Source organism: Muntiacus reevesi, chromosome 15 (assembly GCF_963930625.1).
Source record: "Muntiacus reevesi chromosome 15, mMunRee1.1, whole genome shotgun sequence".
NCBI classification, from domain to species: Eukaryota; Metazoa; Chordata; class Mammalia; order Artiodactyla; family Cervidae; genus Muntiacus; species Muntiacus reevesi.
This window is the reverse complement of record NC_089263.1, coordinates 31,118,305-31,145,924: the sequence shown is the minus strand read 5'-3', so window position 1 is coordinate 31,145,924 and position 27,620 is coordinate 31,118,305. Positions and strand designations below refer to the sequence as shown.

Sequence of the window (27,620 nt, the reverse complement as noted above, 5' to 3'; positions counted from 1 at the left end):
CTTCTTGGGAGACAGTAGCTGTCTCCATAGAGCATAGGTCTATGAGGGCAGGTCCTCCTGCCCACCTCCCCATCTCAACACTATGGAGACCTCACTGGGGTCAAGATGACCCCGCCCTTCCTCACTCCAAGAACTCTGGAACTCTGAGACTCCCCCTTGGGGTACTTAACCTCTTCAGATGCCTTTCTGGCTCCTTGCAAGGTCCAAAAGGCCAAGGCAGGATAACAGTTTCCTTAACTATTGGCTGATCTCTGACCCTGGTCATTGGCCTTGGTTATCACTTAATCAAGCATCCGAAGCCACCCGTGCTGAGTGGCATATGCTGGGGAACATTTCCAATTCACGGACTCCCTGTGGAAGGTGAGCACCCCTGGAAAGGAAGCAGGGAATGGGTGGGGGTGGGAGATGCCGAGCTTGGTCCACAGGCACCAACAGGGGCAAGGCTGGTACCCTGGGCGCCCAGTCACGTGTTCCAACCCTGCGGCCACGTGGGGCACAGAGGAAGTGGGAGGGAAAATGAGAGGTTGTGCTGGAAGCAGCAGCCCAGAGTCCACCCAGGCTGGAGGGTTGGGGTGGGGAGGAAGCAGGGCCCTCAAAGAAGTCTTTGTGGAGCCTCTGCTGCTCCCCGGGGTGGGGCGGCCGCAGTGCGGAGCAATTCCCAGTGGCTTTTCCTTGCCTTGTAATTTGCCTCCTTCTAGGGCAGCTGGGTGGATTTCCATGCCCTTTTCCACATCCCCTTCCCTCCGGCTTTCTTGGCTGCAGAAGCAGGTGGGATCCTCATCTCAGCAGACCTTGGCTGAGAAGAAAGAGAGGGAAGGACCCTTGCCTGGCGTCGGGCCTGCAGCCCCCAGTCCCCAGCAGGGTCCTTGTGAGGTTGCTCCCATTTTACAGGTGAGAAAACTGAGGCTTGAAGACGGCAGTCGTCTGTGTTAGGGTGTCAAGATGGGCTGCGGCTGGGCTGGGATTCAAGCCCCCGCGCATGCAGCTCCAGAGCTGGGTGCTGTGGATTCAGGGAGGGGTGTGTGCACACAGAAGCACAGAGGGGAGGGGGTTAGTCACTGTCTGTGAATCGGAAGTGCAGCATCTGCTTCTGGCCCCAGAGGGAGGAGGGTGTGAGAGCTGGCCCCCTGCCTCAGCAAGACACACTTTCCCCTTCCCTTCCTGTCCTAGGGGGCTCCCTCTCTCAGGGCTGGGGGTGGAGGTGGGAGGGAGTGAGCGGGGCGGGGGAGCATCTGCTTGCCATGGGTGGTTTGGCAGCTGGCCTTTCCCAGCGTGGCTGGCTCGGGGCCGGCTGGGCCAGGGAAGGACCTTCTTCAAGGCTGGCTGAAGGCGGCACGTTCCAGAAACCAGTGATAAGTGCTACTCATGCCCACTGGGGTCTTGGAGGTCAGAGAAGAGGGTGGAGAGGCAGGGGTGTTGGCTCTGCTGGGGGTGAGACGGGGCTCTCTGGTGGGCCAGCCCCTGTCGTGGCCAGAAGCCACAGCCTGGATGCCTGTTGCTCATCTCCAAGTCTCCCCATCGTTCTGGGCTGAGAAACCACTGAGGGCAGGGCTGCCGGAGAGATGTCTCAGGGCTTCCCCCAGCCTGGCAGGCAGATCTTGGAGACAGTGAGTGTGCAAGCTGGGATGGGAATACTGGAAGCAGTGACTGTGGCTTTGGACAGAGGCCTGGACCCATTTGGCTCAGATTGTGCTCAATAGGCCGAGTGCCTCGGAGAAGCCACCACCATCTGTGCCTCAGTTCCCCCACCTGAAATATATGATAGAGGGGTGGGGTGACCCCACAGACAGAAGTCTCACATCCAGGAGACTGGGGGAAGCAGAGGCTTGGATCAGGGATCACCCACCAACCTATACACACACCCTTGGCCTCTGGCTAGCCCAGCCCAGCAGAAAGTGGCTGGTGGAGAGGTGCGATTTCTGCAACAGGCAGAGCGCAGCCGCCTCCGGCCTGAGTGGCCACACGTCTGGCGAGACTGGAGGCTCTGGAGGACAAGACCCAGCGCCTGTATCCGCAGATCAGTGCAACTGCCATCCTGGAGGCCCACACACATGCACCAGCAGAGCAAATGTCGGCGCCCAAGGGGATGTAGGGACAATGATGGTGACATGCCCACAGGAAGGCTTTCCTACCAGCACTGCTGTCTGACGGCAGACAGGCCGAGAAGCAAGTCCCTGGCACTGGTGCTGTGCCCGCAGGAATGTGCGGCCTCAGAGGGTGGACCAGGAAACCTCAGTGACCTGGCTGGGGAACTCTGTGCTAACCAAGATCCACCAAGATCCCCAGCCCGACACCCCCTGCCCCACCGCTGGGCAGGCCTGACTCCTCTTGGAATAGTTCCGGGCCTAGCACCCTCACCTGCCGGCTCTGTAGACCTCTCCAGCCTGTCTGCACCCACTGAGCTCTGCCCCATCTCTGGCTCCCTCTCTCCAGCCCCCCACTTCTTCCCGGGGTTCAGGCACTGGCTCTTTGCTCTGGTAGGCCTATCTCTGTCTCCAGCACCAAGTCTCCAGGGCTTGGGCCTGCCTGCCAATGTCCCCTGGACATTTACACCAGGAACACCCACGGGAAGCCCCCCAAACCCAAGCCCACTTGTTCAAGCCAGACTCAGCATCATCTATCCTCCAACCTGCTCACCACCCAGTGAAGGGCCCACAGGCACCCACTGCTGGGCAGAAATCTGAAAGTCGCTCTGACCCTCTCCTTCCTCCTGACCTTGAATGAACTTCCCATCCATTCAGCCCCTGCATCGTCCTTCAAATGTGTCTCCCATCTTGCTTCTCTGTGCCATTCCGCAAGACAGATGGTCACCATCCCTCGCCTGGCTTAATGAACTTCCTGCCTCCTTTTGTTAATCGAAGCCACAGTTAGCCTAAACTAAGTCGCTCCATCATCCTCGCTTGCCTGGATGCCTTCTGTGGCTCCCCAGTGCCTCCCACCAAGCCCCAGACCTCTGGTGTGTCATTGAAGGTGCTGGGTGACCCTGTCCCCCCCCCCCCCCCCCCCGCCAGGCTCTCCTGTTCACTCCTCCAAACACCCAAAGGTGCCAGCCTCACCAGACCTTGGCTGTTTTCCCTCCACACCTGACAGGTCTGCACTCCGGCCTTTGCTCAGGCTGGGTTTTCTGCCCAGCAAGCTCTCCTTTCCCTTTTGCCTGTGAAATGCCTTCACACTCCTTCAGGAAAGACAGGCTCCCCACCCTTCCCCGCAGCCCATAGCTCCCTCTCTGCATTTGGGGTGCAAAGAGACTCCACCGCGGCTTGAGGAGTTGTGTGACTATCACCTCTCTCTGCTAACACTGTGAGCCTCCGGGACAAGACGGGCAAGGGAGGAGAAGGCCTGGCAGGGCAGGCGGGGGCTGCGTTCCCTGGCTGACCCAGCCGGGAGGGGCTGCACCTAAGAGGCTTGCCCCAGCTCTGCCCCTGCAACTTGTCTTACCTCCAGGCTTGCTTCCAGTCCTCCTCTGCCCTCCGGGGCCCCAGTGCCTGCAGGTTGGGGCGGGGTGGGCGTGGGGCGGGACACAGTGGCTGGGGCGCAGTGTGGCACTGCCCCAGCTGGAGAGTGCTTTTCTGGGCCTGTGGTGACAGTCTGGGGCTTGTTTTGAAAGAAAATAGACTCTGAGCCCCTATTTATAGCTGGAGGCCATAGCCACAGACAGGAGATGGATGGCGTTTGAGGCTGTGCAGTCCCGTGCTCAGGAAGGGGCCGGGGTGGAGCCATTCCCAGGCCCCCTGCCCCCCTTTCTGAGCCTCCAAGGAAACGTCTGAGGGATCCTAACGTTCCCTGGGACAGGATGTAGCCTGCGCTCTGGGGCGGGAAGGAGGGGGCTTGGGTGATGAGGATGGAAATTTTCTCGCAGCATGGGTCCCAGGGGCCCAGAGTCCGTGGTGGGAATGGCTGGAGGTGAGGGTGTGTGATGTCTAGGAGCCTAGGAGGCGGAGAAGGGCCTGTGGAGGGTGGGGGTGCCGGCTGCCATTGCGACTGGGTGATGGACAAAGAACAGGCCAGAGAGATGGGGCAGCCAGAGAGGGCCGGGCAGTGGTGGGGAAAGAGATGAAGAGACGGCCTTGGGGAGAGACGGGGAGAGACGGGGGTGGGGGGCGGAGCGGTGGCCCAGCTGACATGGTGAATAGAGGGGAGACAGAGGGAGCGGGGAGGAGCTGAAGTGGGGCTTCTGTCCCACAGAAAGTCTTCACGGTGCTCTGGGCAGACTGGTTAGTGCGCATCGGATCCAGGTGAGGAAGGGCAGGAATCAGGCATCTCTGGGGCCAGTACCCCAGAAGGCCAGACCGCTGCCCACTCCCACCACCCCCAGGGCTGGAGACCCTGAGTGCCTGGCAGTCTAAGGCTGGGAGGTCCCCGGGTCCGTTTGGAGGCAAAGCAAAGCTGTGGGGGCAGAGCTGATGCTGAAGGGCTTTGTCGCCAAGGTCTCTGAAGGGCTGTCCTGAACAGGGGGGTGGGGTTGTTCCAGGACTGCTGGGGACAGGTCTGGGTTCTGACTTGCTGGGTGGGGAGTTCCCTGGGCCTGGAGGGGTTCCAAGCTGAGGCGGTGGCCCGCGCTCACACCTGCCACCAGTTTCTATTCAGGCCCCTCCCTTGGTTGGGCCGTTGGGGGCTAGGGGGTGTCTATAGTCCCGGTCATGTGTCATGGAGTTATAGCCACAACCGGTGACTCAGACAGTTAAAAAAGGAGCAGCTCTGAGCAATGACTCAACTGGCTCTGGAGGGGCTGGGTGGGTCTGGCTGGTACAGGATGGGGTGGTCTGGGTTTATTTTTGGTGGGGTGGGGCTGGGGCCAGGGGGCTGGAAGATGGGAACCGGGGGTGGAGAGGAGCCGTTGCTCTCATCCCAGGAGAACCCCAGGGCTCTGTGCCAACTTAGAAAAACGGTTTCTCCATGCCAGGGAGCTCTGGCAGCCTGGGCCTCCTCTCAGTCCTGTTCTAAGCCCAGCCTGCCTTGCTGTGTGGACCCAGACAAGCGGCCGGCTCTCTCCGGATAGAAGCAGAGGTCTTTCTCCTGCTCCCAAGAGGCTTCAGGTCAGAATTTTAGAGCTGACCTTGGAGAATGGACATCTGACCCAGAGACCCAGAGAGGGACAGAGGTCTGCCCAAGGCCACAACAGCAGGGCCAGTTATCCCAAGGGCTGCCATCACACATCTGGCTCAAGTCCTTGCAATATCTCTCCTATTCCAGGGCTGTCAGCTGTTGGAGGGGCAGGCCCCCGTTTGAGTACCTTCTCCCTGGAGGGGCTCAGCTGGGCTCCAGATGAAAGTACAAGGGCCAGATGCCCAGAGATGGAGCCTGAGCTGGGGACAGGAGCCTGGACTCTATTAGCACACTACCGGGGAGCTGGCCAGTCTCTGCCCAACAGTCTGTTCAGGGGATGAAGGCAGAGGATGCCCCCACACTGGGATCATGGCTTGTGGGGGCCAAGGCTCTTTACCCAGAGAGTCCGTCCAGGTGGCACTCCCCTAGGCTGCTTACCCCAGTCTTTATCCATTTCCTGAGACCTCCCCTCATCTCTACCAACTCTGATCTCACATATCCATGGACTCAGGCATCACCTATACCTCTGGTGGGTCCAAGCAGCCCAGGCAAGGCAGAGAGAATCCTCAGTTCTTCATTCGAGATCCTCTTGCTACAGATGCAGCCACTGCTGCTTGATGAGTGGCAGTAATAGCCCCACAGGAGCTCCTGGGGAACCATCTCACATCACTGGGCCCTGGCCTCCAGCCCCTACCGTCAGAGGAGCCCGTGAAGGTTGGGGAGAGAGCAAGAAAAAGACAAGCTTCTAGGCTTCTAATCCTATAAAGGTCTTGATGCCTGCTCCTTCTCTCCATTCCCATCCATCTACTTCTGGGACAGGAGTCATTTGGTCACTCATTCAACAGATTGGTTGTGCTGCATCCTGGCTCAATCATTTCTATCCAAGGGGCCATTAGGCTTTGGGGTGGGGCTCAGAGGGGGCTGTTCTGCTTCTCTTCATACAGGAGGGCTGGCTGTGTGGACCTCAGCCCAGTGAGTCAATCAGATGTAGCCCCCCCAACCCTTTCTGAAGGGTCCTGGGCTGGCTGGCAGGCAGAGGCTGGCTTGACAGCTCCCCTGGGAGCCTGCCTCCCATTTTCTACATCACTTTGCCCCAGACAGACCTTCTCCTAGGGCCACCTCATTCAATCTCCTGCTTTGGAAACTTTCTCAAAGATTCCTAAGCAGGAACCCCGCATTCCACCCTACTCCAATGATGAGCCTGCCTCCCTCCAGAAGAATATGTTAATAACGGAATATCAGCAACCTCAGGGGCAGGCACCTACTGAGCATTTACTCCAGACAAATCCTCAACACACAGGAGGCAGGAATTATTTATCCCATTTTAGAGAAGAGAAAACTGAGGCTCAGAAAGGCCTGGTCACTTGCATTGAGTGGCTGGGTGGTAATTGAATTCTGAGCTCTCTAACACCCTGTTCTTGACCAGGTGAGCCTGGCCTCCTGCCTCCCCCAGCCCTGCAGAGCTGAGGACTCAGAGGAGGGAGAGGTGGGGCCTGAGTCAGGACTGAGGGGCGGGCGGGAGGGAAGCTTACTCTGAGCTGCTCCAAGACGCCCAAAAAGGGTGATTCGTTTCTTCCCTCACCACGGTGAGAAGCGTGTGTGTGTGTGTGTGTGTGTGTGTGTGTGTGTGTCTGGGCCTGAGGCTGGCCTGGCTGGCCTCCAGCCGTAGGAGAGCTGCGCGGGCCCCAGTCGCTGTACGCAGGGAAGCGGCAGGGAGGGGCTGGTGTCGTGGGAATCAACATCCTGGGCCCACTGATATTTATAGCTGCCCCCTCCTGAAATATGGGGAGGAGGGGCTGCTCTTAGGTGGGAACGGAAGTTGGTCTTCTCCTCCCCACCCCCTCGATCTTCCCAGAGAGCAGGATGGCCCAGGCTAAGGGGCCCTGGCTGGGTGGTGGAGCTGGGGGCTGTGTCCTGAGCTGGGGGTTCCCCCAGGCTGCTGGCTCGGGGGCTGGACACTCTCCTTGTTAGGCCCTTAGCCAGGCTGTTGAAAGTACTCTGTGTGTGTGTGTGCACATGTGTGTGCAACCATGCACACACACACACACACATGCACGCATACCTACTAAGTGTCACAGTGATGGAGGTCACGGAACAGGGGCAGGGGCCAGGTGAGGGTGGGTGGGGGAAAGGCCTGTAACCCCACAGAGATGGAGGGGAGGGCCCCAGAAGGGTGGCAGACCACGCTGTATCCCTCAATAATCAATGGTTAGATTATGGGGGGTGAAGCTGGAGCTGAACCTTGAAGGACAGAGAGAAAAAGAGAAAAGACCAGTTGTAGGCAACAGCGTGGGCAGTGGTGGAAGGGTCCCAGGGATTACTGATTGTTATCTGATGGTCTAGTTCACCATCCAGACAATGGGACACAGCATAATCCTTGAACGTGGGTCCCAGCTGATCTGCTGGGGAGAGAGAGGGCCCAGCCACAGCCCTGGGTCCTGCAGGCAGGGGGCACCATGGCGGGTGCTGTAATCTTGATTTGGATTCTTTGAAAGACAGGAAGTCCTCTCTTGTATCTGACCTGACTCTCCCCTGCTCTCAGAATGTTTTAACTCAAAGCAATTAATTAGTTTTCAAGTTTTTTAGTTTTTTTTTACAAAGCCACAGAACGCTTTATCAAAACTGTATCTTACACAAAACCTCCATCTATAAACACACGTTCATGGGACTGCTATGCATGAATCAGGGTGGCACAAGCATCCTGTATTCCCAGATATGGGAATGTAAAGTCCCGGAGCACTTCGGACATAGTCTGAAAATCTCCGTTGGCTCAGTGATCTCTGTGCCCCTTGTGGGCTCCATCCTGGGCTCCACAAGATTGTGGTGACCTCAGAGAAAAGCAGAGGGGACGTCCGCCCTCTGGGAGCTGCTGGCCATATGGGGAAGGTCACACCCAAACCAGGATACAAGGACAAGGAGCCAAGAGGCCTACCACCCACCCTGCTAAGGACTTGCTATCTGACTAGGAAGACAGCAGCCCCTCTCTGGGTCCTGATTTCCCTATGAACATCCTGGGGCAGCTGGCCTGGGCTGGGGAGTCTCTGCAGTGAGGTCTGGGAGGGGAGGCCACCTCACTGACCACCAGGACACTTAAGCCACGAGAGACACACGCTGAAACAGTTTAGCCTAAGCAGTGGCAGGACGCCTGGCTGATACCCATGAGCACTGGCAGAGCTGGCTCTTTGGCAGGTTGGCAGCGGCAGGGGTGTGGGCAGGAGCTGAGTGGGAGGCAGCATGGTCAACAGGAGAAGCGCTGTCCAGAACATGGGTGAGCCATGCCGCCAAGCCACCATGACGGCAGCCCCAGGGCACTCCCCTGCATCTGAGGCAAATGTGGCTTCATTTGCCACCCCAGCCCTTGGGGCGGGGTGGTAGGCATTTTTGAAGAGGATCTGCTTGTGCCGTGAGGATGTGGGGAGGGTCTAGAAAGGTGAGGGGCACTTGCTGGAGGGGTCTGCGGAGATGGACACAGAGATCCGGGGTCCCCAGGGGACTGTCTTTCTCCTAAAGACCTGTCTCTCTCCCCTGGTGGGGGGCGGCCCACCTGGCCTGAGCTGGGAAAGGTGACTGTTGTTGGGGTGAGCGAGAACACCATAGCCCGTGTGCCCAAAGAGTGGCCTGAGGCTAGTCCCCGATGTTCTCAGTCTCAGTTTCCATATCTGTAAATGGGAATGTTGCGTGACTTGCAGAGCTGCCATAAGGCTGCAGGACAATGTGGCCAGTGCCTACTCAGGGGCTTTCTCTGGAGTTATGGACCCTGCTGGGAGTTACGGACCCTTCTGAGAAGTAGAAAGAGCCACGAGACCCTACCCCAGGGAGAATCCAAGTTCAAAATTGTTCATATGAATTCAGTTCATTCAAAAATTACTCACATTCAGTAATAATGGTACTAGAGTTCTTTTGAAACACATCCTAAACCTGTACCTGGAGAAGGAGTCTTTTATTATTATATTTTCTTGGTCTCATCTCCAAGCATGTGGGATCTTAGTTCCCTGACCAGGGATCAAACCTGTGCTTTTGCATTGCAAGTGCAGAGTCTTAACCACTGGACCACCCGGGAAGTCTCTGGAGAAGGAGTCTTAACTCTTGAAGGCTCTATAGTACCACAGTACCGGGCACACACTGGGTCAGGGCATGTTAGAAGCAAAAGGGCAGCTGGATGGGGCGGGAGTCGGGGAGAGGTGGTAAAAGAGCCGAGGGACCTGGAAGGGAGGAGACTCGAGTCCCAGACCCAAAGGTCCCCTTGTTTACTGAGCCCCAGCGCAGCTTAGCACCCCCCCTCCCCCCGTCTTGTCCTCACCTCTTTCCCTGAAGGCTCCACCCAGCCCAGGTCTGGGAGCTGGTTGTGTACACGGTTTCTCGGGCCTACAGCTGTGTGCGCCAGTGTGTGTGTGTATCAGGGCTGTTTCCAATTCCCCCCCCACCCGCCCCCTCCTGGGCAGCACGCCCAGTTCCCTATACACTTCCTCTGCGCGCTCTGCAAACCCTACTCCCCTCCGCCCTTCGTTGGCCGCCTGGCCCACCTGGCGCAGCCCCCTCCTTGGGCCCCCCAGGCGGCAGCACTGAAAGGCTCTTCTTGTCTTGGCCGGGCAGGCAGGCGGGCAGAGTGTTGGGAAGGGGGGCTCAGCTATACTTGGTTCTGGAACAGCACTTTCAGAGTCCGGGTGGGCTGGGTGGAGGGCACTGGCCCTTGCCCCGCTCTAGAGGGCTGGAGCCCCAGTGTACACACACACACACACACACACACACACACACACACACACACACACAAGACTCAGGCTATCTCTGTCTCCGGTCAGAGAGGGTCCCCCAGACCATCCTTAGAGGCAACAGAGTCCTACCCTGGCTCAATTCCTTGCTCTGATGCTCCCCTGCCCCCACGCTAGCCCTGCTCTCTAAGACACCTCCATCACTTCAGGGCCCCCACCCAGATGATACAAGAACCCTCTCCGCCTGGCACTCCCTCCTGAGTCCCACTTGCATCCCTCATCTGCTGCCTTTCAAAGTCAGCTACAGTAGGCAGGGGAGAGGTGCAGAAGCCACTCGCCCTGTATGCTCTGTGCCCACTCTGACCTCCCGGTTTCACTTGTGCTATACCCCCCTACTGGAACCACATCAGCTCTAACTCAATCTCCCCAATGCTTGTGGCTCTGCCGGGATTCCCATAAGGCTCAGAAGGGAATGGACACCACACTTACCATGCACACTGGCATAGGGGCCCAAGCCTCACTGACTACGCAGGTGGGGAGCTCCCACAAAGTGGGGCTGGGGGGCTCCTCCTGGGCAGCGGGGTTTCTCTGTGGGTTAGGCCACTTTGCTTCCCTCCTGGGCCCTCAGGCTCCCTGTGTGTACAATCGGAAGTTTGACCCAGGTGGTCTCCAAAGGTGCTTGACTCTCAGGCCCCATGACCTGGATGCTCTGGAACGTTGACGAGTGCGGGGAAAGCATCCCAGTGTGCCTCACTCTGGTACCTGAGACTCAGAGGCTTTTGGGGTAGGCTTTTGGTGTCCAAGAGGGGTGGCAGTGATACCTTCCACGGGTAAGGGCTGCCCCGATTGCAGAGACCAGGACAGGGAGCTAAGCCAGGCCTGGGGACAGAGGTGGGCTGCTGGAGGGGAGCTCAGACTGGGAGGGGGAGAAGGTACTGGCTCCCCCACCCCCTCACCACTTCCAAATCCCTCCTATAGGACGGGGTTGCTTGATGTTTTAAACCCCACTGGCACCATGCACCTCTCTAAACCTCTCTAAAACCTGCGCTGGCTCCCTACTGCCAGCAGGGCTTGGGCTGTGAGCTTCATTTTGCCATTTCAGGTTTCTCTGCCCCACCCCAGTGGCTCTTTCTGGCTTGTGCTTAAAAATACATGCCTTCTAGCCAGGCTACTGGCCTCCTAATCTCCGCTCATATCCATCTCAGAGCCTGTGCTCACTGACCCCCTTCCCATCCTCCAAGGCTTAGCTCAAGGATCACCCTCTGTCCCGTCCTAGCTTGCCTCTGAATTTCTCTTCACCATACTCTTCGTCTGGATCTTTGCAGACATGATAGGAATTGCTGTTTGAGTTTTAAAGTGCTTTCCTGCCTTCTGAATGAGTCCAAGTCCAATCTGTATTTCTGTGCACTCCCGACTGCCCAGCACAATGTCTGCACATTGTTGATGCCGGGAAGGTATTTGGGAATGGCTCTCAGTTGAAGCCCAAGGAGGTGGGTCCTGGAGTCGCTCTTTTGGCTAGAGGCTGGGGGCTGGGTGTGCATCCATCTCTCTAGTCAGCTCAGATGCCCCCTTCCCATCTCTCTAGAGGCTTAGCCTATCACCCACCCCATGAGACCTTGAAGGATGGAGTTCCTGGGGATGGGAACAGGGAGCCTGGGGATCCAGCTCTGCCTCATTCCAGTGGGGGGCTCTCCCCTGACTCATTTCCCTTTTGGGTACCGCATGATTACTGTCCATTTCAACTGGCTTCCCCATCTGATGGGGAGAGGGGTGTGGCCTAGGTCCTTGGAAGAGAGACTCAGGCCCTTCTTCAGCTCAAAGTTGTTCTTGGGAATGGTCCCGAAAGATGTAGGCTGAAGCACTGATTCATACATACATGGGTAGTAATGACTGATGAGCCCTGAGGCCACAGTTCTTATGGCATAACTAGACCATGCCTTCACCAAGGGAAGAATGCCATAATGGTGGGATTTCTGGCATTGGAATAGAGACTGGATATGTCCTAGCACTTCTCAGACGGCATTCCATTTCTGCTAGAGTCAAGTACCAATGCCTGGGACAGGGAGGTGTGCAGGGGGTCGCCCAGGGCTGTCTGTCTGAGGGGTGCCAGCCCTGCCTCTAGGAGCCTGAAGAGTGGGTGGTCCTGTCTGTCACCAGCTAGGCTTTCTCAGTGAGGAGAGAGAAGACAGGAAGGGGAGGAAGGGGTGGTGGTGAAGACAGAGAATGCACCCGGCAGAGTGGGCCACAGCTGGAGGAGACCCAAGGATGCTGGAGGAGGTGGAGGCTGGGGTGCATTCGGGGCCCCACACGGGGTGGGGAGGGTGGCTTCCTCCGCATTGCCCACCTTGCACACTCCCCGTTCCTGGCCTGGGTATCGGAAGTTTGGGACTCCCTGTCACCGGGTGTCCTTTGGGCATCGACTCGGTCACAGAGAGCCTGCTGGATATGGGGAGCCCAGGCGGCACGGGGGCGTCCCTTCTGGGTCTAGAGGACAATCCTGCACAGAGCCACGCCCTAGACAAGCGACCCAGGGGCCAACTTCAGATAACCAGAGCCCACATGACCCCCAGATGGCGAGCTGTCGCTGGGGATCTTGCCTCCCCTGGGGGTGGAGTGGTATCCACAGAGACCCCAGCCGGGAACAGCAGAAGTGCAGCCCCCTTGTTTCCCCGACTGGGGGCCACTTCTGGGTCCTCCTGTCCCTTTTCTCTGCCTAAGAAACCCTCCACCGCTCCCGCCAGTCTGGGTCGGGGTCTCCGGCCCCTCACTCACCTGTGGATGCTGGTCCCACCAACACAGCGAAGGTCAGAGCCAGGGCCAGGGCGGGGGCTGGAAGCGGGAGCCGGGGACCCCAGCGCATCGCGGCGGCGGGCTGGGCAGCGGGGACTTGCGAGGAGCGGAGTCCGGAGCCTGGAGCTTGGACGCAAGAGTCTTTTGAGTTGAGAGAACTGGCGCGGGGCTGTGGCTCCCGGGCGTCCCGCCGCCTACTTAACGCCGGGGCGGGGCAGGCGCCTACCCGCGCTCCGGTTTCAGGCCGGGGCTCTCCCGGCTGCCCCCCCACTTCCAGCCGTCTTAAAGGGCCCGTGCTGGTTCTCCTCCCCGTCGAGGGTGAGAGGATCCTTACAGCTCGGTCAGACCCAGGTTCCACCTTAGAGATTCGGAACAAAATCCCAGAGGATTCCGGACTCGCCGGGACTCCCGGGAGAACTCCTCTGCGAGGAGATGTGAGCTGGGCTGGTCCCCTCGCTTCTCTGACCTCTGCTCTTGCAAGGATTGTGGGTGCGGGGCGTCCTCACGCCAGGTCTGGGAGGAAGGACAGATGCCCTCCACCCCACGGACTGCTTTGGGGCTGCTTTGCCTCTGAGGTGTCTTGAGGATGCCATTTGGTCAGAGAAGCACCAGCCTGAAGTTCTGTACAGCGCAGTGCCCACTGGCATTGCCTCTTTGACTTTTTCTGCCTCAACGACTCAGTCGGTAAAGGAGAGATGTTTTAGATTCTCCCACAAGGCAGGAGGGATCCTCAACTCCATGGGATCATTTGCCTCAAATGGACCCTGCCCAGTGGCTGTCGACCATTCCTGCCCTCGTTTCATGGAGGAGGAGACTGGCTCAGAGCTGGAAGTGGTTCTCGAGAGGCCCCCAGATGGACAGTAGGTACCTGGTCTTATGGGACCAGAACCCAAGGCCTCCTGAATCTGTTTTCAACTTCCTCTGGGGCGGCCTCCTGGAAATCTGGCCCTGGATTTATCACCTACCTAATAGTTTCAGGCTGGGGCCCTGCTCTCCTTGGCTCCTTCCCAGGCAACAGTCTCAGCCTTGTCCCAAACAGGAGAAAGGGCAATGTTACTGTAGAGCTTCTGGAGTCCAGAGGCTCTGCTTGCCCTCTGTCTAGTCCCAGCACTGGCATCGCCTGGCCTCGGTTTCTTTGCCCAGCGAATGGGTGGAAGAGCACCCCTGGAGTGTCTCCCCTCCCTTCCTCCATCAGAATCTATTACCCTTGCCTGCTCTAGCCCACCCCCAACCCCATCCCACCACTCACTCTCTCCTCAACCTCTCCCCTTGCCCGGTGATAGTCCTAAAGTGTGTGTATGGCCCTTCAAAGTTTGCAACAAAATTGTGCCCCATTCTGCAAATGAAGAAACTGAGGCTGAGGGAGGTTAAGGGACTTGAGCAAGTCTACACAGCTTCCCTGGTGGCTCAGACGATAAAGAATCTGCTTGCAATGCAGGCGACCCAGTTTTCATTCCTGGGTTGGGAGGATTCCCTACAGAAGGGAATTGCAACCCACTCCAGTATTCTTGCCTAGAGAATACCATGGCCAGAGGAGCCTGGTGGGCTACAGTCCATGGGATCACAAAGAGTTGAGCATGACTGAGTGATAAACACTTTAACTTAAACACAGCTGCTAGGAGGTAGAGTCAGGTCTTTGGCCCCAAGCCCACAGTACAGTGGTAACTGGGGCTCTGGGTTCAAATCCCAGCTTTCCTGCTTAGCTGTCCAACTTGAGCAAATCACTTCATGTCTCTGTGGTTTCCTTCTTTGTAAAATTGGCTTTGTGAGGATTAAAGGCTTTAATGTACCTCAAGTGCCTAGCCCAGGGTATAGCCCAGCAGGTGCTCAACAAATGCTTGTCTTTTTTTCCCTCCTTGCCCTGTAGGCCTGCTGCACATCCTCCCTGGGTCTCACAGTTTGCATGTAACTTCCAGAGGCAGCTGCACACAGTAGGCACCCAATAAATGCATGCTGGGATTGACTTAGAAGCCAGTTGCTGCTGTTCTGGGGGAATTTTGGCAAACCTAACAACTCCCCTCCAGTTCACCCTAGGAGGCCTGGGGTGGCTGGGCTGTGCTTAGCTGGTCTTGGTGGCAGTAAAGCCATCAATTCCATACTTGTCCCTTGTTTTTCCTTCTCTCCAAGTCAGCAAGGCACCTGGTCCTTGTTAGGGACTAATTAATGGCCAAGTGTGGGGGCCAAGTGTGGGGGCCAAGTGTGGGCCCCAAGTTGCCGGGGCTGCTGAGAAGACAATATTTGGAGGAAAAGAGCTTTCTTCTTAGGAATGAAAAAAAGAAAGGAGGAGAGGACTTTTGCTTCTTTATGAATCAAAAATATGGGTGGAGATTTCCAGCCACCCCATCTGTCCATCCTTCCCCCTCCCCATCTTCTCGCAGCTCCTCCCCGACCCCCACCCACTCAGATTTACCACAACTACCAGGAGTTATTGGTCTTGTCTGTGGAGCCTCCAGACGGAGTTCCCACCCACAGCTTAGATTCAAGTCGGGATTTGCTTGCAGCCTCCCCCTGCCTGGTTGCTAGCTGGGGAGAGAAACACAGGCCTGGAAAAATAATGGCAACTGGCAGGGCAGTAATAACCCACTGGTGCTTCCCTGCTCGGGCTTCTCAGTTTACAAAACATCCACCTGGTCTCTTGACAACCGTGGGAAGCGTGTGTGTTGGGGGACAGTGTTCCTTTTTCACTGATGAGAAAACTGAGGCTCTAGCGGTAAAGGGATGCCAGGGCCCTGGAGCCAGCCTGCTGGGCCTTTGTTCAGCCTGTAGCCAGGGATTTGAGCCCCGGACTGGTGCTGAGCAGCATCATATCAGGAAGACTGGCGCAAAGTTGAGGCCTTTTGTCTTGAAACTGATCCCTGACTGCCTCTTATCGTCTCAGAACAAAGGCCATGGTCGGGCAGTGCCTGCTCCTCAATTGTCCCCCCTCCCCGCCAGCCTCCTCAGCGTGCCCCCCACTAAGGCCCCCACATCCTCATCTTTAGTAGAGCCCATCAGGACCTCCTGAGCATCCTCAAACTTCTTCCTCTGCCTTCTGACTTTCTCTGGCTTGGGTTGACCAGGTGTCCCGAGTGACCATCCCTGACCTCCCCTGCCTCTCTGGCCATATCTCGCCGTCCTCCAGGAAGTCCTCCCTGCCTTCCTTCCCACCCTGAACTCCCTTTTCACAGACTCCCTCTGTATTCTCCTAGTGCCCCCCGCTCCCCCCCACCCCACCTCTCTGGGGCACGCCGAGTTGAGACAATACTTCCTGTCCTCTCGGTAGATTTCTTCCCAGCAAAGCACAGGACAGGGCGCCCAGGATGGGGGAAGAGGGGGAAGACCTAGGACACACTTGAAGAATGAGGAAGGATGCCCACGGCTGAGGGCTGAAGGAGAAGTCAAAATGCTGCCTCAGTTTCCCCAAATGATGGGCTTCTGGGAGGACAGACGACAGAGACTCGCATCACCGGCTTCTCCACTGCAGAGTTCAGTCAGGCGTGCGGGCCAGGTCCTCCCGGTCACCCCCATGCTTACGCCGTTTGGTGAAGAGCGCCCGCTCTGGCTGTGGCCGTGGCCATGCCATGCCTTGGGTGGGGCCTGGCACTCTGAGTGCCTCTGTGTTTTGTACCCTGACTGCCTGGGCCCCACCCAGGGAGCCTGTGGCCAAAGCCGGATTGCGGGTAAATGGCGGGTGCTGTGCCCTAGTGGGGCAAAGCCTCAGCTCCCGTTGCACAGGTCCTCACCTCAGGGAAGTGGCCTTCCACCGTGAAGGATCTAGAACCCAGGCCACTACTGCACAGTTGGGGCTTTTGGTCTCAATTCCGTGACCCCAAAGTCACATGGCCAGGAGCTCCATGGTGGTGGGCCCCAGGCCTGGGCCCCTGACCCAGGGCCTAGGCTAGGAGTGGCCTTGCTCCTGCTCCTGGCTGGAGGCATCCACGGGGCTCCTCCAAGCACAAGGCAGCCAGGACGGGAGGGGTGGGGCCTGCTATTCCCAACAATTACACAGTTCAGGAGCTGAAAAGTTATATTTGCTGCCCTTGGGAGCCGGCTGTGGGCTGTGGATGGGAGGCCTGTGGCAGGGTTTCTCCTGGCCAGGGGCAGGCTCTCCCCATGCCCAAGCTGTCCTGGGGAGATGGGGATTGGGGGAGGTTGGGGACCCTCTCAGGGCCTCTGTTCCCAGGAGCAGCACTCATCTTCCACACCACGTTCACAAAGGCTGTGGCTTCAGTGGCTGTGACCAGCTGGCCGCAGCTGACTCCTCCTGGGGTTGTGCTATTTCTAAATATTGGCTCAGGCTGTTAACCCCTGCTCTGCTCCATCTGTGGATATTCAGCTTGGCTGCAGAGAGAGCCTCTGGGAGTCTTCGTTTGGATGGAAAATATTCGTGAGCGTATTTGCTCAGGGTCTAGTGTGGGGCAGATCCTTTTGGGGGCTGGGGTGGGGCTCCTAAAAGAAGGGTGAGAAATACCTGCTTAGGATCGGGGATGAGGCTTCAGTGGGTGTTAGGAGACATGGTCTGAGCTGGCAGCTGGGCAGGGCAGTGGAAAGAATGTGGGGTTAGGAGCCAGAGGTCTTGTCCTGCCAAGCCTTTTCTGTGTGGCCTCAGGCGAGTCACTTCACCTCTCAGCACCTTCACCCTCATCTGTAAATTAGAACTGCCCTGGTACTTGGATGACGCCCTCCAATGGAGGCGCAGGGGCTTCATGAACTGAAGGGCAGCACCTGTTGGTTATGAAGAGGGCAACTCTTGATGCCAGGGTTGTGTTCTCTGCACATCTCCCAGGAATCCTTTGAAGGAGAGGTAAAACTCACAACCAAGAGGTGGTTGGAGTGAGCTGACAGGGCTGTCTTCAGCCTGTGTGGGGTTTAGTGCGTGTCCCACTTCGCCTAAGGGTGTATAGCTTGGATCTCAGCCCCTGTTGGTCCCATTAGCTAGGGGTCCTTGTACAGTGAAAACACCGTGAAAGCCAGCCTCCAAGATGGCCGTCATCTTCTGGCATTCTCAGCCTTGGGGAGTCACTGTCCACACTGAATAAGGCTGACCTGAATGGTCACTGAAGGTGTCCTACTCTTTGCAACCGCCTGGACTATATAGCCCACCAGGCTCCTCTCTCCTTGGGATTTTCCAGGTGATAATACTGGAGTGGATTTCCATACCCTTCTCCAAGGGATCTTCCCAACCCAGGAATCGAACCCAGGCCTCTTGCGTTGTAGGTGGATTCTTTGCCCTGTGAGCTACCAGGGAATGGCCAACAGGGCTTTGCAGAAATGATGGAGTATGATTTCCAGGCTCAGTCACAAAAGACATGGTGACCTCTGCCTTGTTCTCTTCTGATTACTTGCTCTGGGGAAAGCTAGCCGCCGTGAGCTGAGGACAGGTGAGCAGCCTGCAGAGAGCTCCTGTGGAGAAGAGCTGAGGCCTTTTGTCAACGGTCAGCACCGACTCACCATTCAGCTGAGTGAGCCTTCTTGGAAGCGTATATGCCAGCCCCAGCCATACTTTCAGATGACTGTAGCTCCTGACTGCCACTTCTGGAGAAATCTGGAGCCAGAACCATCCAGCTAAGCCACTTCTAAACTCCAGAGCCACAGAAACTGTGTGTGATAATAAATGTTTATCACTCTTTTAAGTTCTTAAGCTTTGAGGATAATTTGTTACACAGCAAGAGATAATTGATACAAACTTCCATGAATGTAAATTGTAGTCTAGTCAGCCAGACTGGGCCTGTGTCTGGGTTTAGAAAGTAGGACTCTGTTCCCATGAGGAGTGACCTTTTTCCTGATCAATCAATGGATTGACTCATTCATTTATTCCACAAACATTTCTTAAGCACTTACCACATGTCAGGACACTTTGTTGGGAACTGGAGCACAAGGGTGAGTGACAGGAGCCCTGCGTTTGGGAACTCATCGTCTCCCTAAGTGACTTGATGATTATTGGATGTGGGGAGTAAGGACAAGGGAGATGTCCAGGACAAGCCCAGATTTCTTGCTTGGATACTTAGATGGGTTATGGCATCATTCATTGAGATAAATGGGGTCAAGGGGCATCTCATGAGAAGAACTCTGGGCATGTTAATTTTTAGATGTTTTGAGAATCTCAAGTGATACTGTGCAGGCTGTCAGATACATGGATTTAAACTTCTAAGAAGGGCTGAGCCAGAGATATATATATTTGAGAATTGTTGGGATACAGATGATGGGAATGAAGCAACAGAGGAGATGAGAGTTCCCAGAGAGAGGAGAATGGTGGAAAGGGAGAGGAAGTTCCCAAGACTGAACTCTGAGACGCCAACATTTTTTTCTAAAAAAAATTTTTTTTTTACATCATTTCAGACTTACAGAAAAGTAGGAAGGCCATTACAAATATTTCCCACATACTCTTCACCAAGATTTCCCAAACGGTAATATTTTATCACATTTTAAATTATTTTCTATGTATAGACATATTTTTTGCCTATAAGAATTTTTTGAGAGTAAGTCACAGACATAACGCTACTTATCTTTAAATGCTTCAGTGTGTATTTCCTGGGAACAAGGACCTTCTCTTTCCGAACTAGAGTGCAATGACCCAAATCAGGAAATTAAGGTTGGTATTATACTTTTAACTAGCCACAGACTTTTTTCTTGTTCTTTCAATTCCCCAATAATATTCTTGCTGGCAAAAGAAAATCCTGGCTCTGACATTACACTTAGTTGTCCTATTTCTTGAGTTTCCATTATTGTAGAAAACCTCTTCAGTATTTTTTTTGTCTTTCACAATATTGTCATTTTGGGCACGTATAGACCTGTTGTTTTGTAACATGAATGTTGATTTGAGTTTATTTGGTTTCTTTGTAGACTCAGGTTTACATACCTTTGGTGGGAGCACCCCGGAAGTGATCCTATGTCCTTTTTTAAAAAATGATTTGTTTGGTTGTGCTGGGTTTTTGTTGTGGCATGACAGATCTTTAGTTGCGACACGCAAACTCTTAGCTGTGGCGCATGGCATCTCGTTCCCTGACCAGGGATGGAACCCGGGCCCCTTGCATTGGGAGTGTGGAGTCTTAGCCACTGGACCCCCAGCGAGGTCTTGATTCGTGTCCTTCTCAGTGCATCCTCTCGAGAGGTACACAGCATCTATTTTGTCCCATTGTCGATGATGTTAACTTCCAACACTTGGTTGAGGTGATGCCTGCCAGGATTCTCCCTGTATTTTCTCATTTTTCCCTTCGTAATTAATGAGCGTGTGCCAGCACTGACAGGTCAGGTTGAAGAAGAAGAGCCAGAGATTGTGAAGGGGGCCGTGGGGATATGGGAGGAAGACCAGAACATCTTGGAACCAGGAAGAGGGGCTGCAAGAAGGAGGGAGTGATGGGTCATTGAGGCCCAGTGCTCCTGAGAGGCCAATCTGATGAGGGTGAGAAGTGGCCATTGGCGCGGCTTCCACATGCGGGTCACAGTTTAGGTGGAGGATGGGCCTGAAGCCAGCTTGTAGGGAGTCAGTGTTACAGGGAGGTGAGAATGAGACAGCAGGGAAAACGCCTCTTAGGGGAAGCTGACTGGGGAGAGGTGTGTGCAACCGGGGAGATACTTTTAATTTTTTTAATTATCTTTTTTCTATAAAAAATTTGTCTTTTTGTCTATAGCAGTAATTAAAAAAATTTTTTTATTCAAGTGGGACTGATTTACAATGTGTGCCAATTCTGCTCTAGAGCAAAGTGACACAGTTATACACAAATAGACATTCTTTTTTTTTTAAAAATATTCTTTTCTGCTATGGTTTATCATAGGATATTGAATATAGCTCCCTGTGCTAGATGATTTTTAATAGATGGGAGAGATACAGAGTATATAGAGTGTGATGGGAAGGGCCAGGTGAGGGGTTAAAGGAGAGGATGGCAGTGGACAGTGAAATATTCTCGAGATGCAGAGGAGATGGGAGAGGGTCTTGGTGGGCCCTCCTAAGCCCCAGGAGGGAAGCAGGAGCAGGTGCCAGTGGAAGCTGGTGGTTCTGACAGTGTGGGAAGGAGGCTTTGAGTCCAAGGTCAGTCTGACGGCCCCTGTGCGCTCTGTGAGCAAGATGCAGAGCAGCGGGCTGGAGGGAGGGCCAGGTACCAGGAGGGGAATAAACCGTGTTTGAAATGATCTCTGGGGAGAGGGAGAGAGCAAGCTGACCAGCACGGAGGTGGGTGGCTGGGTGGCATGGACTCAAGTCCATGAGTCTATTCCCAACAGGTCTTGCAGGAGGGCAGGTCAGATGTGGTGACTCAAGGCTGGGATTTACCAGCATGAGTGTTGGACAAGGTGGGCAGCCTGAAAGAGGAGCGGGGGGAGGTGCTGGCTCACTGATGGGGTCTTGGTGATAGCAGGCAGAAGTGGAATGGTGAGAACAGGGGATGGTGTTCCTGAGAGGAAGGTGAGAAACCCAGAATGTGCTGGGGAGGGTAGCTGGGAGGGAGTGGAGAGGAGGCATTTGGAGACTCTGGGAGAAGGAGGTCTGGGAACTGGGAGGCCCAGAGTTGTGAGTGGTCCCTGGGGAGGCCTAAGTGACCAGGATAATGGCAGGAGTTGGGGGTGGGGAAGAAGACCATGAGCCAAGGCTGCCAGGTTTGTAAGTCGGGACAGATGGCAATTCTGAGAGATAAGGAGGGGCACCCTGGATCCTGGGGTCTTCACGGAGCCATGCCCTTGTCAGGGAGGCGACACACTGGATACCCGCTCCACCTTGAGCTCGGAGGAACAGAGCAGTAACTTTGGAGAGAACTGAGGGCTGTCTCCAGGGTCAACTAAGTTTCAGTTAAAGTTGGAGGGAAGGGAGCCTTTGGAGCAGAGATGGGGTGACCTTCCAGGGTGGAGAGTGTCTCAGTTTCCCTAAAAGAACCAGGCACAAGGATGGTAGACAGCAACAGTGTGTGTAGCGGGGTCAGAAAGGCTCCTTGGGCCTGAGAAACTTGGAGACCACCACTCTCCACCAGCCCAGGATGGTGAAGGCTGCAGCCCAACATCTGGTCCCTATTAGTACGAGGGGACCATCAGGACTGGGGCCCAGCAGGCTGCAACTTCCAGCAGGAAAAGCTGGCAAGGATGAGGGTGAGGAGGCGGCACCGCCCGTGGCCCGAGGCCAACTGAGGCTGGGCCAATCCCAGCCTTGCCCAGCCCTCCCCCATTCAGAAATCAAAGGCTTTGCTGCCCCTCGGGTGATGAGAAAGACACAGGAAGGAACTGCTGTGCTGGGTGTGGGCACCCTGCCCTCTGTTTCAAGCCTTCAGCCCCACAAGTCGGGGGCTGAAGCGTGCAGCAGCGTACCTGCTGGTCTGCTCTGAGTCCTCATCGTGCCTGCTGGCCGGAATGAGTTCAGAGCATGGTTTGGTTTCCATTCGATTAGAGGCTGTGATCCAAAGAGAGCTCTGGGGCTTGTGTTCTGGTCCCGTCTTTGCTACTAATGTGATGGGAAGCTTTGGGCAAGTCTCGGGCCCTTTTGAGTCCTCAACTGTATTATCTGTGTACCGGGGCTATGACAGACACCCTCTCTAAAGTCGGTGGTCATCTATGCCCAATATGGAAACCACTCTAGATCATATCCCTGGTCTGAGCTATGAACTAGTAGGTGAAGCAGACCCCAGGGCCCCCGAGCCTCCTGTTTTATTGGGGTGAGGGGGTGTCGAGCATTTCCTCAGCCCCAAGGCTCATCCATCAATCACCTGGCAGCTAAACATCTTCCCTATTCTTCAGTGTTTGCTCTTACACTCCCGCCACTCAGGAGATGCTCTTGACCACAAGCACAGGAAGTAGCTTCTTCTTTTTTAAAAAAATAATTTTATTTATTTTTTGGCTATGCATGCATTGAAGCACGCGAGCTTTTCTCTGGTTGCAGCGAGTGGGGCTCACTCTGTAGTTGCAGTGCGCGGGCTTCTCGTTGCGGTGGCTTCTCTTGTTGTGCAGCACAGGCTCTAGGGCGCATGGGCTTCAGTAGCTGCGGCACGTGGCCTCAAGAGTTACAGCTCCCATGCTCTAGAGTACAGGCTCAATAGTTGTGGTGCTTGGGCTTAGTTGCTTTGAAGTGTGTGGCATCTTCCCGGACTAGGGATCAAACCCCCATCTTCTGCACTGGCAGGCGGATTCTTTATCGCTGAGCCACCAGGGAAGCCTCAGGAAGTAGTTTCTTGAGGCCTCAGCCCCACCCTCCATCCTCTTTTATTTGCACCTATTCCCTGCCTGAGATGTCAGCAGTAGTCAAATATTCCTAGACATGGATCCCTAAAGACACCATCCCTGGGATAGGAATCTGAGAAGTTATCAGACAGTCACACCTTAGTGTGAAATAATTGGCTTGATACTTGCCCGAGAAAAAAGTAGACTGCGATAGAAGTGGAGGGCATGTCCAGAATCTGGGGGATAGGTGGGAGGGGCGGAGAGTAGACTGCCACTCCAGGGGACTGGGCAGGTAGCAAGAACCCCTCACCCATGACCTGTCCACTGTTTCACCACCTCCAGTGCACCCACCAGGAGTGAGAGTCCCTTGGACTGCAAGGAGATCAAACCAGTCAATCCTAAAGGAAATCAACCCTTGAGTATTCATTAGAAGGACTGATGCTGAAGCTGAAGCTCCAATACTTTGGCCATCTGACGTGAAGAGCTGACTCATTGGAAAAGACCTTGATGCTGGGAAAGATAGATGGCAAGAGGAGAAGGGGACGACAGAGGATGAGATGGTTGGATGGCATCACCGACCTGATGGACATGAGTTTGAGCAAGTTCTGGGAGATGGTGAAGAACAGAGAAGCCTGTGTGCTGCAGCCCATGGGGTCGCAAAGAGTCGGACCCAACTGAGCGACTGAACAATGACAAACCCGGAGTGAAGAGCTGGGTCTGTCCCTCCACTTTGCCCTTTCTGCTTTCCGATCCAGGGTCCTGGGGCCCCTCAGGCTACTTAGCCAGGTTGGGAGCAGGGACAGTGGGGTTGAGTTCTCAGGGTTCCACAGCTTTGCTTCCAGCATAGAATTTCTACGCCACAGTCCAGGCACCACGGCAACTGGAGGAAATAAACACTCGGGCTTTCACATCCAAGTTCCGCAGTGATGTCATCCTTAGCTCCTGCCTGCGGGGCCCTGCAGCTGGCCGCACCCCAGACAGCTTCAGCTGCTCAAGTCGGAGGACTGCTTTGCTTCTCAGCCCTCACGCCGCCTGTGGCGTCGGGGAGAGAGAGAGTGGACACAGGGGCTTGGGCAGGGGTGCCCGGAACAGGTCTCACTCAGGCCCAGCTCCTTGCCCGCTGCTCCAGGTCTCTCAGTAGCTGCTATTGCCCCTCCGCTGGGCCCCAGACATGAAACTGTCCAAGGGCGTCAAGAACCCTGTGTTCTATGGGCAGCAGCCAGAGAAAAAGGTGCCACTGTCCTCAGGGCACGAGATAAAGCAGACCCCTGTGGTCCTGGCGATGCTCAAAGGTGAGAGCAGACCACTGACCTGGGCTTGGGCTCATTCCTCTCTCTGAAGAGTGGCTGAAGGTGTCCTAACCTTGCAGCCCTCCCTCTTACAAACCCCCTTCAGGCTCTTCTCAAAGCCACAGAAGATCTGCACTTCCAAGCTAAACTCCACAAGCAGAATTAACTCCTGGGAATTTGGGGAGGGTGGTGGGAAGGGGTTTGAAGTGAGGCCAGTTTTGGAAAAAGACTAGGGATTCAATGGCATCTTTAGTCCATATTAGCTTTCCTCACTTCCCTTGAGTCTTACTCTCAACTGAAAGCAGACAAACTAATTCTTACTACATTGTTGATGACTGGCTTTTGCTGTACGTGGGGGTTGTTTAGTATGTGATTAAATGTTTGGGCTCTGTTGGCTGATGTCTTAGAATTTTCATAAGACAGGCTTGTGAGACTTTGTGTGAATTGATATTTCTAAACCTCAGTTAGAGGCTGAACATCTATAAGATGGGAAAAACAAGAATATGTATCTCACAGAGTTCTTGAGAGGCTTAACTGAGATAATCCATAGAAAGTGCTTAGCATAGTGCTCGGCACAGAATAAGTTCTCAGTTACTTGTAACTATTACTTTTCTTATTATGCATTGTCTGTCCAAGAGAAATTGCATTTTATTTAGGAACATTAACTTTCCCCAAAGGAAGCGGCTCGATAGTGGGATTTGTGGCTGTGTGACATTAGGAGGAGCAAAGACCCCAGTGTTCTTGTTTTTTATTTAATATTAATTTATTTGGCTGCACCAGGTCTTAGTTGCGGCTCATGAGGTATTTAGTCGTTGCATGTGAACTCTTAGTTGCAGTATGTGGGATCTAGCTCCCTGACCAGGGATTGAACCCAGGCCCCCTGCATTGGGAGCGCAGTCTTAGCCACTGGCCCACCAGGGAAGTTCCTGCAGTGGTCTTAAGCACACTGTATTCAGGGCTTTCCCTGCCTCTGATCTGGCAGGCCCAGGCTGAGGGCTTCTCTCTCTGTGCTCACAGGTCCGGGGCCCGCCAAGTACCTCCGGCCATCCTGCACGGGCTACATAGACCATGACGTCTCCATGTTCCAGGAGCCGGCCTATACCCTGCATGCCCGGCACTCGGAGAAGCGTGAGTGCTAGCCACACCCGTTGTCCCCGCGGGTGTAGGGTCATTAATATTGGGTGTTTGGGGCGGTGTGAAAGGGGAGGAGTCATTACCTGTAGCCACAGGCCCCCGGGAGCCCAGGCCTGTCCTGAGTGGGACACCCAGGTGGCCTGCTAGGTCCAGGAGGAAGTCGGCAGGGGGCCAAGTTACCCGCCCCTCTGAAGGCACCTCCCAGCTGGCCCCCCCGAGGGAGCTGTGAAGTGACCTGTTGCATCCAGCTGGCAGGGCCTCCTTTCTGACTGGTCCTTGGCCGGCGCCCTTCAGTTCTGACGGCTGGGGTTCACGTGCCAAAGCAGCTGGGCAGGAATAACAGGGATGGGGTGGAGGGAAGGGGGTGGGAGTGGTGGACTCAGGGCCTCCCGGATGGCTTAGAATCCCCTGGAAGGCAGCGAGTCGAGGGCCGGCGAAGAGCTGGTGCTGATGGCCACGGCTGGTGAGAGAGCGGGCAGCAGTGTGTATCTGGGGGTCTGAGATCCAGGCACCTCACTGGGGTAACACACCCTTTTCAGCAGGGGAACCCCCCCCTTTCTGGGGCTGGGTCCTTTCTTCATTCTAATAATAGCCACCATGGGCTTTCCTGGTGGCTCAGCGGCAAAGATTCTACCTGCAATGCAGAAGCCGCAGGAGACATGGGTTTGATCCCTGGGGCGGGGAGATCCTCTGGAGGAGGGCGTGGCAACCCACTCCAGTATTCTTGCCTGGAGAATCCCATGGACAGAGAAGCCTGGCGGGCTACAGTCCATGGGGTCGCAAAGAGTCAGACACAACTGAAGCGACTTCACACACACACACACACACACACACACACACACACACACACACACACGCCTGTTATTGTCGCCTTGGCACCAGTCCCTGGCAGCCGTTACTTTATCTGTTCCTCTGAACAAGTTCTAGAGAATGTTAGGCCGTGTGTTAAAAGATCCATTTTACAGATGAGGAAATAAAGGCTCCCCAAATCCCCAAGAGCCCAAGGCATTAGGAAGGCGCCCTCGGTCCTTTTCTGGGGGAGGGGGATCTTGCTTGGATGCAGAGGCCAGACTCACCCTGGGGCGGCCTCTGGGGTGACCAGCCCTTTCCTTTGCTGCCTTGCAGGGATCATGGACATACGAAGCCCCGGGCCTTGCTATTTCTTGGATCCTAAGATAACTCGGTTTGGCATGGCCAGCTGTCCTCAGGTTCCCATGGCAGAGCACATCTCTAACCTGCGTAAGATGGGCCGGAAGAGGAAGGTCGGGGGTGGGAGGTTGGGGGGTGGGAGGTTGGAGGGTGGGGGTCCACGCTTAGGGCACAAGCAGGAGCAAAGGGGTCATGACTCCCTTCGCCAGGTGTGTCTGCAGAAAAGGTCACTTCAAGACACCCATGTCACCGTGTCTGGGTCACAGTACTTAATGTCTGGAGGCCAATGTTCCATGTATGTTGCAGGGTGATATGGTAAAAATATCACAGGGCTTGCATCATGCTAATGAGTTCACAGACTACTGATTCCAACACGTTTTCTTGGTGCTGTCACAGGGACAATGACAGCCAAGGGTGGCGTTCTGATGATGCTCGGGCTTTTTATATTATGAAGACAGTGTCACAATCCTGATGCCAGGATGGCGAAGTCCCTCCCCACCCTCGTCCCAGAGCCGCATGCAGGGAGGTGATGTTCCCGCCCGATGCTAAGGTGGTCATAGTAAAGTCACACCAGGCTCACCAAGACCTCGCCCCCTCCCTAGACTCGTTAGTCCATCACCAGGAGATTAGCCCTGGTTCCGGCCCTGAGACCCCTCCCCTTCATTCGTCTACATTCAGGTCTGAGCCCCACCCCGGCGCCCTGCCAATACCACCTGGAGAAGACCCACCCGCCTGGGGAACGCAGGGCTCCTGAGTACTCCTTTGGCTTCCGGTGCCCATACCGAGTGATGGACCCCAATCCGGGCCCCAACCAGTACCAGATGCCACTCCTGCTGGGGCCCAACCTCCCTGCCAACAAAGCTGCCCCTTGCTATAGCTTGGCCCACTTGGACAAGAACTGGTTCTACAAGAATACGGCAAGAGGCCCCGGACCGGCGGCACACACCCGGCCGGAGCCATCCGTCTATCAGAACCGCGGCCCTGTCTACAGCATGGCCAAGCGCTTTGGCTACCTGGCAGACCACACACCTCGGCCTGGCCCTGGCTCCCACAATGTCCAGCAGGTCACGGTACACAAGCCCCGCCCGCCCGCTTTCACCATGGGCATCAAGCATTCGGCCCACCTATGCCCGCTGATCATCGACGTTCGCGACTGAGGCCCCACCTGGTCACTCCCCCCCACCACCCTGTCCCCAGAAGTTATTTTTCTATACCGAATTGAGCAACTTATCTAGGTTTTAAGTAGCAGAGCTGGTGCCTGCTGTCTCCAGCACGTAGAGGGCGTTAGATAAATATTTTCATTTATTTATTCCTTGGTTTTGCAAACACAGCTGCTTTCTTTGGGCCCTGCCCTGGGTGAGGAGCTGGGGATACTGGGAGGTGTGGG

The 27,620-nt window shown here is 55.5% G+C and overlaps 2 protein-coding genes across 3 annotated transcripts in view; one reads left to right on the top strand and one right to left on the bottom strand.

Moving 5' to 3' along the window:
- The window catches only part of CSPG4 (chondroitin sulfate proteoglycan 4), a 34,990-nt gene extending 22,257 nt beyond the window's left edge, over nt 1–12,733 (bottom strand). Inside the window, exon 1 of one of the 2 annotated variants that reach the window (XM_065906951.1) lies at nt 12,528–12,733. In XM_065906951.1, coding sequence (XP_065763023.1) covers nt 12,528–12,615 — 88 coding nt within the window. In that variant the 5' untranslated portion in view covers nt 12,616–12,733. Of the gene's footprint in view, nt 1–676; nt 799–12,527 lie in introns of those variants that run through there. The other variant, XM_065906952.1, reaches the window with a different exon arrangement.
- An 11,099-nt stretch (nt 12,734–23,832) lies between these two features.
- Nucleotides 23,833–27,390, top strand: CIMAP1C (ciliary microtubule associated protein 1C). The gene is made up of 4 exons (XM_065906945.1): nt 23,833–23,953; nt 24,968–25,078; nt 26,210–26,323; nt 26,912–27,390. The coding sequence occupies exons 1-4, from the start codon at nt 23,833–23,835 to the stop codon at nt 27,388–27,390; spliced, it is 825 nt and encodes a 274-aa protein (XP_065763017.1).
- The last annotated feature ends 230 nt before the right edge of the window (nt 27,391–27,620 follow it).

Bases quoted from the DNA above. Each gene is read 5' to 3' on its own strand.
- CIMAP1C (XM_065906945.1), top strand. From the start codon at position 23,833: ATGAAACTGTCCAAGGGCGTCAAGAACCCTGTGTTCTATGGGCAGCAG. The intron at 25,079-26,209 runs GTGAGTGCTAGC...GCTGCCTTGCAG, and splicing joins TGCCCGGCACTCGGAGAAGC to GGATCATGGACATACGAAGC. The intron at 26,324-26,911 runs GTAAGATGGGCC...GTCTACATTCAG, and splicing joins AGAGCACATCTCTAACCTGC to GTCTGAGCCCCACCCCGGCG.